The sequence below is a fragment of the Paroedura picta genome, chromosome 5, assembly GCF_049243985.1.
Source record: "Paroedura picta isolate Pp20150507F chromosome 5, Ppicta_v3.0, whole genome shotgun sequence".
Classification (NCBI taxonomy): Eukaryota; Metazoa; Chordata; class Lepidosauria; order Squamata; family Gekkonidae; genus Paroedura; species Paroedura picta.
In genome coordinates, this window is record NC_135373.1 from 112,464,696 (window position 1) to 112,476,728 (window position 12,033).

At 49.6% G+C, this 12,033-nt stretch overlaps 1 protein-coding gene across 2 annotated transcripts in view; it reads left to right on the forward strand.

The window, feature by feature from the left end:
* Positions 1 to 12,033, forward strand: part of DDX11 (DEAD/H-box helicase 11) — a 34,135-nt gene that overhangs the window by 13,661 nt on the left and 8,441 nt on the right. Inside the window, exons 10-19 of one of the 2 annotated variants that reach the window (XM_077339963.1) lie at positions 1,269 to 1,406; positions 1,540 to 1,586; positions 2,380 to 2,459; positions 3,888 to 3,932; positions 4,074 to 4,141; positions 4,913 to 4,951; positions 5,860 to 5,980; positions 6,165 to 6,299; positions 7,699 to 7,811; positions 10,637 to 10,709. In XM_077339963.1, coding sequence (XP_077196078.1) covers positions 1,269 to 1,406; positions 1,540 to 1,586; positions 2,380 to 2,459; positions 3,888 to 3,932; positions 4,074 to 4,141; positions 4,913 to 4,951; positions 5,860 to 5,980; positions 6,165 to 6,299; positions 7,699 to 7,811; positions 10,637 to 10,709 — 859 coding nt within the window. Of the gene's footprint in view, positions 1 to 1,268; positions 1,422 to 1,539; positions 1,587 to 2,379; positions 2,460 to 3,887; positions 3,933 to 4,073; positions 4,142 to 4,912; positions 4,952 to 5,859; positions 5,981 to 6,164; positions 6,300 to 7,698; positions 7,812 to 10,636; positions 10,710 to 12,033 lie in introns of both variants that reach the window. The other variant, XM_077339962.1, reaches the window with a different exon arrangement.

The following is a 12,033-nucleotide window of genomic DNA, read 5'->3' on the forward strand; positions in this document are numbered from 1 at the left end:
GGTCTGCAGCCCACAGGTTGGGGATTGCTACTATAGGGGGAAGTGGGTCTCACCATACCTGCTGTAGCTCCTGTATGAGGATTGACAGTCGGGGTACACCGATTTCAGTGCAAATGAGACGGAGAAATCCAGATGAATGAAGGAAAACAAATCCTGGTGTGACTCCCTCTGCTCTTTCCTAGCAAGGAGGCTTCCCTTCCAATTGATCCATTCAAGTGGGAAGTCGTGTTGGTCTGAAGCAACAGAACAGAGTTGAGGCACCTTGTTGTTGTTGTTGTTATAATAATTATTAGACTTTTAGACCCGCCTCTCTCCCAAGTTGGGCTTGGGGCAGTATCCGACATGATTAAAATACATACAAGGTAAATTTAGAATCCAAAAGCGTTAGAATTTAAAATTTTTTAATTAAACCGGTTCTCAATCTAGCAACTATTTGAACTCTCTAACTGGCAACTCCCCCGTATTCCAGCCATCATTTATCTTCCCTGCATATTGACTGTTCGTTCGTTCGTTCGTTCGTTCGTTCGTTCGTTCGTTCGTTCGTTCGTTCGTTCGTTCATTCATTCATTCATTCATTCATTCATTCATTCATTCATTACATTTTTATGCTGCCACTCCCAGCACAGCCAGCTCATGGTGGTTTACACTCAATAAAAGTACCTCTGTGACTGACCTGGAAGGAGGGGAGGAGGAGAGACCTGAGAGGGGCAGAGGGAGGCCCATGTTCGGTCGTTCTGGCCTCAACCTTGGGCCTGGTGGAAGAGTACTGCCTTGCAGGCCTTTCAGAACTGTAATAGGCATCAAAGTTTCATTCTGGGTATAAGCTTTTGTGCACACAAAGAAGTGTGTGCACACACAAAAGCTTATAGTTAGGTTGCACTGTTGGTCAAAGGTGCCACTGCACTCAAACTTTGTTCTGTTACACTTCATCCTAAATAGGCAGCATGGTGTTCCTGCATACCCTCACACACACCCCCCCCCCCGCAAAGTGCATCCTGTGGATGAGGTTAGGGATGCCGTCTCAATAGGTAGCTGACATTTGCCCTAGGACTGGGAACTGGCCAGTTAACAGTTCCCTGACTTTGGGGCAGGAGGGAGTTGGGGCCTGTTTCTGAAGGAGAGATGCTGGTGGGACACTTCCAGCATGTGAGGAGCTTCCTCAACGAAGGGCAAGACAGGTAGCAAAAGGAAAACAAGACCCAAATAGGGAAGGTGACGGTGAGTTCATGGGGCTCACAGTGACGGTCAAGTCTGTTTCTCTCCTGCAGCTGGTCGTGTTGCCTTATCAAATGCTTCTGCACGAAGCCACCAGAAACGCATCCGGGATCAAACTGAAGGATCAAGTGGTGATCATCGACGAAGCCCACAACCTGATAGACACCATCACCTGCATCTACAGCGCTCAGGTGAACGGTTCTCAGGTGAGTTGGACCTGGCAGCTTCTGCTGTGACGCTCTGCCAGAGGGGACCATCAGATTGTCCAAGGAGGGTTTTTGACAAACTGCCTTAATTCCAGTTTTGTTTTGTTTTCCATCGTAGCTGTGCTGTGCCCATTCCCAGCTCTCTCAGTACATGGAGAAGTACAGGTGAGGATATTCCCAGCTAACTTGTGCTCCCCCCAAAGAGCCTTTCTCATGGTAACAGCCATGCACATTGAAGGTATAAAGGTAGCCTAGCGTTGTGATTTTTCAGCTTCCTGGGGTGGGGAGAGGCAGAACGTCCACAATAAAATAGTATGTCCTTTATCAGGCATAACTTCAGGTTTTGAGCTTTCCCTTCCTTTTCTTTACAGAAACCCACACAGTTGTCAATTCTGTCTGCTAGACTGCCTTCCTTTGTTGTTAAGAGATTACAAAGTGAAGACTTCCCTATTAAACCAGTTTTTGTACTGTGGTGGTTAGGAATGACAGCCTCTAATCTGGAGAACTGTGTTTGACTCCCCATGCCTCCACATGCAGGCAGCTGGGTGGACCTTGGGCCAATCGGAGTTCTCTTAGAGCTCTGTCAGCCTCACCTACATCATAGGTTGTGGGAAGAGGAGTGGGAGGTGATTGTAAGCCTCTCTGAGACTCCTTTAGTTAGTAAAAAGCATGGTGCAGACTCCCCAGTTTTTCTTCTTTTAATTCAAATGGGGGAAAATGTGCCTTAGATCAGGGGTAGTCAACCTGTGGTCCTCCAGATGTCCATGGACTACAATTCCCATGAGCCCCTGCCAGCAAATGCTGGCAGGGGCTCATGGGAATTGTAGTCCATGGACATCTGGAGGACCACAGGTTGACTACCCCCGCCTTAGATGTTCTCCCACGCAGCCCACAAATAGGGATGGGTTCCATTCCGGTCATGGTCTGACAATGTGGTCTTTTGTCCTCTCTTCCATAGGAAGCGCCTGAAAGCCAAGAACCTGATGTACATCAAACAGATTCTATTCTTGCTGGAGAAATTCGTAACTGTTCTCGGAGGTATGGGTTCGTTGAGGGCTGCTAAATCCCACCTCGCTGGGAGCTGGTTCGTCCTGGTTTTAGCACCACTAGACATACTCCGTCCGTTTTGGGCTTCAAGCCAAATCACACGCTGAGATGCAGAGAGGTTGTCTGGTGGTAAGAAAAGCTAGGATTTGGTTTCTCTGATTATTTGGGCTGTAGAGACACCCGTTGCTCTGGGAGCCTCTGCATTTCCTTGACAGAGCAAGGCAGATCAATGGATCCCAGAAAGGCAGAGCAGGGCATGAATACAGAGGAGGGATTCTTATTACCTGGCCTTATGTCTCCCCTTTCCCCATCCCAATTCTACCTGGACACCATCTTCTTTAGTATCTGCCTTAATTCTTGTTTACTTTCATTCTTAATCATCCTAACTGGCTGGCTGCACAGTGGTAGATACTCCTTTGGGCTTATAGAGGCAGAAGAAAGTACGGGGACAGCTCAGCTCTTGAGCTACCTGAGGGGTAGATTCCAAGAAGCTCAGATGCAGAAATGGAGATTTATATTGGGTGTTGCATTTTACACCTTCAAGGGAAGACGTCGTTCCAAATAAACTGACCAGTCCCTTTGGAGATAGCTTCCGTTCCTGGAAACTCTGGCCAATCAGGTCTAGCCTGACAACAGCTGTGTAGGTGTTTCCCTCTCAGCCTTGGCATTGCTGTGTCACAGCCTAGTGCTCCTTTCCACTCACCTCTTTCTGCACCAGCTCACCCTGCCTTAGCATCTCCAAGACTCCCCTCTTCCTGCCACCCCTGGCTCCTCTTCCTGTTATCAAAGTGACCACACCCACTTCTTACCATCCTTTCATTGCAAGATTTGAGTTCCTTCAGCTTCCTGGGCTTTTCCTCTAAAGCTACGGCCCTCTTTCTGAATAGCGAAATAAAGTTTTATTTTCAGGGATGTGTTAAGAGAAATACTTTTTTGCTTTGAATATACTTCATACAAGGATGCTATCATTACTGCATTTGCTACCTGTTTAATGTGATCCAGCGCAAATGATCCTATTGGGGAAAAAATGTTTTAAGTAGGCATGTAATTTACAGAAGCAAATTAGAATCTGTAGATAGTGAAGCCTGTTAAGCCTGAGCATCCATATGAAAAATAACATTTTCTGTCGCCAAGAGGCAAGTGGCTAGAGGCAGTTATTTAACCTCTGATTGGGCTTCTACAGCGTGATCCTAAATAAGGTTACACTGAATTCCCTCTAAATTCATGGCGATGGAAACGTAGCTCCTAGTTCAGCTTGTTGCACTACACTATTAGTTTATTTATCTTTATTTAATAACCAAAGTTTCCTCTTAGGATGGAATTCTTTCTTTACATTTGTTTGAAAAAGGAGCCTTAATTCAGAACAAAGTATTCAGATTAGAACGATAACTCTTTTCTCTGGTCTTCTGTATTTAACAGGAAATGTGAAACAAAACCCAAACACTCAGACTGTTCTCCAAGCAGGTAGGTCGTGTCCGTGTGATTTCTTTGCGTACATGAAGTGTGCATGAAGTTGGGCTGGGGGCTCTCTCACCTAGCAGTGTGCCCACCTGGCTACCTCTCTCCGTACTTGGAGTTTTAAATCTGGACTTTCTTCTCTCTCAGGGTCGCAGATGAAATCAATCAATGACTTTCTCTTTCAGTGTGAGATTGACAATATTAATCTCTTCAAGGTGAGGATTTTTGTGGCTTGTGAAAAGGTCTAGAGTTGCGGGAATGAATGGCGGGTCAAGGGCTTCACGTCCGAGCACAAAATTGTGTTTTAATCAGGTATTATTTTGTGAGATTTGTGCTCTCTCTACTTTATTTTAACCAGTAAAGATTGAAGGAGTGTTAAACCATGATTGTTAGCAACGATTCTGCACTCCCCCATGTGCTGCCAGCTGGGTGACCTTGGGCTCACCACAGTACGGATAAAGCTGTTCTGACTGAGCAGTAATATCGGGGCTCTCTCAGCCTCACCCACCTCACAGAGTGTCTGTTGTAGGGAGAGGAAAGGGAAGGCGAATGTAAGCCTCTTTGAGACTCCTTCAGGTAGAGGAAAGCGGCATATAAGAACCAACTCTTCTTCTTCAGTAATATCGGGGCTCTCTCAGCCTCACCTCCCTCACAGGGTGTCTGTTGTGGGGAGAGGAAAGGGAAGGCGACTGTAAGCCGCTTTTAGCCTCCTTCGGGTAGAAAAAAGTGGCATAGAAGAACCAACTGTAATATCAGGGCTCCCTCAGCCTCACAGGGTGTCTGTTGTGGGGAGAGGAAAGGGAAGGATATTGTAAGCTGCTTTGAGACTCCTTCGGGGAGAGAAAAGCGGCATAGAAGAACCAACTCTTCTTCTTCTTCTTTACTGATGTATCTACTTCAGAGCCAACATAGCATAGTAGTTAAGAGCAGCGGCTTCTAATCCGGCTTGCTGGGCTTTCATCCCCTGTTCTCTCTCCTTCGGACAGGTCCAGCGATACTGTGGGAGGAGCCTCATCAGCCGCAAGGTAAGGCTCTTATCAGCGAGGGCAGCAAGACATTTAGGGTCGTGCTTCCAGCAGGGGAGAATACTCTAGTCTCATTTCTCACTGATTCCTGGCACTGACTAAAATGTTCATGAAAAGATCCCTCCTGTTTTAGCCCAGGCCTGTTGAGACGGCTCTGCTGAAGAGTTCTGGGCACATCCTGCATGCTGCCAGTAATAGTAGTCATAATAAGTAATAATAATGAACGTTTATTTTTAACCCAGCCTTCCCCAAAGGCTCAAGTTGGGCAACAGCATATATAAAAACAGTGAGAGAACAATATTAAAACATTCTGCCTACAATTAGTTCAGGCCGCCTCTGATTTCCCAGGGGGGAGGTACCAATATCAAGGATGGTGAAGACTGATGTTTTGGGCAGGGAGGCCAGAATTTTGTTATCATTCCTGGTCTCAACCGGAGGCCTAGAAGAGCAGCTCTATTTCACAGGTCCTGCAGAACTGTCCCAAGCCCCACAGGGCCCTGATCTCTCCCGGGAGACGTTCCGCTAGACCGGGGCCGGAGCCAAAAAAGCCCTGGTCAAGGCCAGTTGGACATCCTTGGGGCCGGGCGTCTTGAGCAGATTCTGCTAACTACACCTTAAGCTCCATTTTAAGGGAGGAGGTGGACCTGCAGGTATGCAGCTAGTTGCCTTCCCCAGGAGCTGCCTGATCTCTGATGTTGCTGCCAAGGGTGGCTCCTAGGAAGCGGCAAGATGGTCCGTCAGCAGGGAGAAGAGGCGAGAAAGGTCGGTCGTCTCACGGGGAATCCCATGGATTTCATGTGCAAGCAGACTGAAAATCTAAGAAAGAAGACGAGCAATGCTTAATTTGTGCTCCTGCGGCAAAATGAAATCTCGCTCTTGACAGCTTGCGGCCTTTTTGCTTCCGCCAGCTCTTCGGGTTTGTGGAAAGGCACGAAGCATACGGAGCTTTGAAAATTAGGCCGGGAGACCAGAAGATGGCCGGCTTGCAGAACTTCCTGCAGAGCTTGAATGAGAAGCCAAAGAAGGAAGGTGAGCTGGAGGGCAGCGTCGTGGCCTGGAAGGCAGCGGGCTGGGAGAGGCATAGGAGGCGGTGCAGAGAGCGTGCTGTTTTTGTATTGCGGCTGAAAACTTATCTTCAGACCTCAGTGCTCTCTTAGTGACCGGATTCACCTGGGACCAGGTTGTCCACCTGAACGGGCCCTTTGGTTGACAGGCACTCCGCAGAGCCCCCCGGAAGAGGCGGAAGATGGCCCGCCCAAGATGGCGTCTCCTCTGATGCACATCGAGGGCTTCCTGACCGCGCTCACCACGGCCAACCAAGACGGGAGGGTCATCCTCACCAGGCAAGGTACTCTGCATGACGCCGGCTTTGTGGGAAGAAAAACAACCGTGGGTTAGTTAAGCCCAGAGAAGAGGCTTGTCCCAGAATCAGGTGTGAGCCAGGTTGTTGGTGGCTTCTCGGAGGAGCATTTGGGCAGCAGCGTGGTTAGATGCTCCCTGGGCACGGCAAAGCTCTAGGGGCAGCTCCACTGAGTAGGACTCCTGTGGACGAGAGAGAGCACTTCTTTTGTGCTAGTTAGTCGTCTTCTTTTGTGCTAGTTAGTTTTATTGAGCACATGGCAGCGTGAATAGCCCTGACTAGCCTGAGTTCCTCTGTGTTGGGTGGGAGTCCATGGAGGAAGACCGTGCAAAGGCAGGCAGGGGAAACCACCTTTGCTTAGCTCTTGTCTTGAAAGCCCAGGGGTTGCCAGGAGTCCTTTGCACTTAATGAAACAAGTAGAGCTGGGTTTCTCAGGCTGGTACCTGGAGAGTTCTGGGGTTCACAGGGGTATGCCAGGGTGCCTGAAAGTCCTTTGCAAAGGCAGAAGGTGCCTCATTGTGCTAACATGGAAATGGAGCCCCCTCAGGGTTCTGGGGCTGGGGGCAGGAACTCCCCACTTGGAGGGAAGGGGACCAAATCAGCTTCTTCCCTTTCCAAGGGCAGGTGCTCTTGTGACTGCCACCGTAGCTTCGGCAAAGACTGTGCTGATTGGAAACCGGCAGCTTAGCCCCAGGGAGTCGGAGGGCTGCTGGCTCCAGCTAAAAGAGGCTTGAGGTGTGGAAATGGGCAGCTGGGGCTTTCCTTGGGATGGAGGGAAACAGCACCCTATTAAGCCTTTGTTAAAGGGAGTTGGGGAGCTTTCTCTAGGACATCTCTCGTCAGATGTAATGAAATGGTGCCACAAGAGCTGGGGAGTGGGTGCTCATGAGAGGTGTGGACACCTCTATACAACAGACTGATTCCCATCTTGAAAGGGTTTTTGTGCTGTGAAGCTTGAGGCGAGATGAAATCCCGACAGTGGGGGGTGGCCAATCTCCCGATGTGCATGAACTGCAATTACCATGAGCCCCTGGGAAGGGCTTATGGCAGGGGTAGTCAAACTGCGGCCCTCCAGATGTCCATGGACTACAATTCCCAGGAGCCCCCTGCCAGCATTCGCTGGCAGGGGGCTCCTGGGAATTGTAGTCCATGGACATCTGGAGGGCCGCAGTTTGACTACCCCTGGCTTATGGTAATTCTAGCCCATGGACATCTGGAGAGCCACAGTTTGGCCACCCCTACCCTACAGGAAGAGTTTTATCGGAGGTGGCAGAGGGATGTGCGGACCCACAAAAGACCAGGCAATGGTGGCTCAGTGAGATTGTCCACGGTCCTTTAAAAATGTGACACTGCGGGCTTTTCCAATGCGTTGTGCTCTCTTTTCCAGGCACTTTAGCTCAGAGCAGCCTCAAGTTCCTCTTGCTGAATCCAGCCGTCCATTTTGCCCAGGTGTTGAAGGAGTGCCGGGCCGTGATCATCGCAGGGGGCACCATGCAGCCAGTAGGTGACGGATCCCTGGCCTCCGTTGGGTCCAAAGGAGCGCCTGTTTAAGGAATGGTGGGAGGAGCTTGGGCCCTTGATGTCATTGGGACGCAGCAGGGTGTATTGAAGGGCATGGGACTTTTAAAGTTGTGACAGGTACTTGAATTAAGAATCAAAGAGGAAGGGGCCCCTCCTTTTGCCCCTTCCCCACTCCCTGCAACTGGTACTCAGGGATGCCTTGGACATGGAGGTTTCATTGAGCACTTTCATCGGGCACTTGCCGGTTTCCAATCAGCACAGTCATTAGGAACAGGGAGGCAGGGTTGTTCAGGTAAGATCTACACCTGGCACTCCTTGAATGACAGGCCTTGTCCTCAAGCACTGAGTGGCACAGCCTTGCCTCTGATCAGTTGCAGTCATGACACTGCAGAATCCCAATTTGTTAAATTAGATCTGTTAATACCATGGATGTTTTAAACGGTCTTTTTTTTGCCTAAAGCAGACAGCCCCAGACCTTTTGTGGAATGGGGGTTGTACATTTTATGAAAGCTAAATCTCACCACGGAGGGCCAGAGAATCTCCTGTTAGTAAGACGTTCCCTCTCTCAGCCTCACCCACCTCACAGGGTGTCTGTTGTGGGGAGAGGAAAGGGAAGGCGACTGTAAGCCGCTTTGAGACTCCTTTGGGTAGAGAATAGCATATAAGAACCAACTCTTCTTCTTTGATATGTAAAATCTGGCTGGCACTCAAGTGCGTAGTGCTTACCCTATTCCTCGGGCTGCCTGCAGCTTTGGATGATCCCTGGACCCCAAGACTCCTAAAACTGGCAGCCTGTGCTCTTAAAGAAACATCGGGATTTCATTTCTGCCAGGATCTGGGCTGTGCCTGCTGGTGATGCGTGAATGAAGCTGCAGATGTGTCAGGGCGAAATCAGCAAATCCTTGAGCTTGGAGCCAGTCTTGACAAAATGCAGTGGTGCTCAATATTTTTGTTACTGCCTCTTTCCGCTGAAAGTTGTGTTTGTCGGGGGGAGGGGGGGGGGTTTCCTCTTCAATGAAGCGTTGTTCTCCAGAAAACGTGGAAAGAAGGGATAAACAAATGCAGGATTGTAGGAAGCCCCTAGTTTTTGGGTGTGTGTTGGCTTCCTTGTGTCGTTAATAACGGCCTCAGTCAGGGGGAATTGGGGTTTCTTAAACCCACAGAGGCAGCACTGCTAGAAAAATGTAAATAGGAGGTCTGTGGGACCCTTGCAAAGGCCTTTGGCACTGCCCTCTAAAAGCAAAGAGGATTCAGGAACTGAAGCGTTATGAAACCAGGACGTGGAGTTGGGTGACTTTGCAGGAAATGGCTCCAGGCAGCGTCCTGAGCTGTGGGGCCACAAGGGGGCACTGCTGCCCTTCACTGGGACTGAGAGGCTGGTTGGGATTCAGGATGTGTTGCAACCTCGGGAGCCCGAGCTCAGGGACAAGACGAGGAGGGGGAATAGGAGGAGGGGGAACAGTCGACGTGGGAGAGGCACTGCTGGGGGTGGCTTAGTGGGTCGATGCCCCTTCTGCCCCACGCCCAGGGCTGCTTTATCCTGAATCCGACTGCTGGTCCCTCAAGGACAGCATTGTCTGTTCAGACCGGTGATAACTCTGCAGGTCTTTGCCTGCAGCCGGATGCTTTTCTCTGAAGGTGCTGGGGATTGAATCTGGGGCCATCTGCAGATGCTCCTCTGCTGAGCCATGGCCCTCCAGTGTTGCCTTGCGGTCCTTGCATGTGGAGCACGACAGGGCTGTGGCATGGTTCAGTTTACACGTGGACGTTGCACGCTGCAGAGCAATCTGCAGATCCGTGTAGAGTCTGGAGGAGACGGCCCCGTTGAATGTCTTTCAAGACTTCCTCTGTGCCCTGCGGATTCCCAAAGGTGCCTGATGCAGTAGCCTCCCTGAGCTTGGGCAGTGCCTGGATTGGGAGCAGGGGGCTCCTGGGAATCCGGTACTCAGCCACCTTCAGGTCCAGGATAGGAAGAAGGGCAGGGCAGTAATAAAGGAAGCAGATACCCTTTCCTTCCCCTGAAGAGGGTTGCTTTATCCTCTGGGGCACAATCAAGACGGAGAGAAAGGTTTATGAAACGGAGTTTGATTGAGCACAACGGACTTGAATTCTAAGCAAGTCTGTTTAGGTTCAGGGTGGAGAGGGGGAAAGCCTTTGAAAACCAAAGAAGGACAAGTTCACAGAAGATGTCCTGATGATTTCATTAGGATGCCTACATTTTAGTTTTCAGCTTGCCTCTTTTCCCTCACTCCTGTACTGGCTTTAAAGCCCGTTCTGTTCCTCTTTACAACTCCTCACCTTCCCCTTTCAGCCTCGCCCCAGGCCTGTGAGAGGGTTCATGCACCCTTGGTCCCGTTTTTACCAACAGCAGAGCAAGGCTGGGATTTGCACCAGACCCCAAAGCAAATCTCTGCTTTCCTATTGGCCGCGTGGCTACTTTGCCGCAGTTCTGCAGGGATGCCACAGGACGTGAAGCATCAGCTGCAGAATCCGGTAACTTGGGAAATCCCGGCTTTCTGTTCCTTAAAATGCTTGAAAGCGAGTGGGTGACACTGGGGAAATCTCCCGTGCTGGAGGAGGAGGAGCAGCTGAGTAAAACCTCTAGAGGTCAGCAGATGGGGTTCCTGTGCCGTGTGTCACTCTAGCGAAATAAATGATGCAAAATGAGGGGTCATGCAGACATTCTAAAACTTGCTTAATAGAGAGGGAGCAAGATTCTGCCTTGTGCTGCATCTTAATTCTCCTCCCCAAACGCTGCTCACCTGGCCTATTGCTTGAGCCTTTCTAAGGCGGTCTTTTTGCAGGTGGCCGACTTCAGGGAGCAGCTGCTCACCTGCGCGGGCGTCGGCGCCAGCAGGATCGAGGAGTTTTCCTGCGGTGAGTCTTGGCACTCTTTGTGCTGCATACCTGCCTGACGGTTGCTGCAGAGCTGTGCAAAGCAATGCTGTCGCCCGCTTTCCTACAAAACACTGCCGCCAAGGGGGGAAGGGGGAATCCAATTGCCTTTCACCTCCTCCTGCACTTTGCACGGGGAATCCCGGCCAACATTAGCTGGCAAAAGCTGCCATATTGACATTCCAGGGAGAAGAGAGAGCAAGGGCGTCATCCGTCTTTGTCACAAAAAGGCCAGGCTGGGAAATGCCACTGTGGCCGCAGTCCTCTGCACTTTGGCTGGGGAGTAGGGCTTAGTTTCTGCCTAGCCAGGCACTCCTGGGACATCCCGCCCCAGCTACACTAGGGGAAAATCCACCCTCGCCTCTTCCAAACCTGGGGATGTGCTCAGAGCTGGTTCCGTAGCCAATGAGTTGGGTCTTCCCCAGCAGTGCAACAAAGAGAAAGAAACTGTGTGAAAGGAGAAGGATCTTTAATAGCTTAATAACCTCCACGCGTTACACATTCAGCCTCATCAAGGGGATGTACTGAAATAGTATAAAATATAAAGTGTATCCTATTTTATCTTTAATAATAATAAAAAACAGGCCAATTTGACAGAACATGTGCAGGGTTGTAATTTTGTTGTTTTATAAAAAATGAAACCAGCATTAGCATATGCTATAATTCCACAAGGCATGTGCAGACTGCCATTGAACTACACTCTAGTTTATGTTAATGCTAATTTCCTTTTTTTTATATAACAACAAATTACAAATCTGTGAATGCTCTGTGAAATTGTCCTGTGTTTTATTTATTTTTTAATTTGATGTATTTAGTATGTTTTAGAGATTGAGAAGAAGAGTCAGTTTTTGGTACCCCACTTTTCTCTACCAGGAGGAGTCTCAAAGTGGCTTACAATCGGCTTCCCTTCCTCTCCTTGCAACAGCCAACCTTTGAGGTTGATGTGGCTGAGAGAGCCCTGATGTTATTGCTCTGTGAGAACAGCACTATCAGGACTGTGATGAGCCCAAGATCACCCAGCTGGCTGCATGTGCAGGAGCAGGAATCAAACCCAGCTGACAAGATTAGAAGCCGCCACTCTTACCCATGACACCCAGCTGGCTCTTTACAGTACAATCCCCCTGACGAAGCTGAACACCAAATGCACATTCAGCTCTTAAAGATCCTTCTCCTTTGGCACCATTAGTTTCTTTCCCGTTGTGTTGCCTTGGTGCAGCCCCCGTTTCTTTTCACTGATTACTGGACTTCCACGAGCAACTAGGGCCCTCAGCCTTCACTGCAATATTCCGTCCTCTGCTAAGTCCTG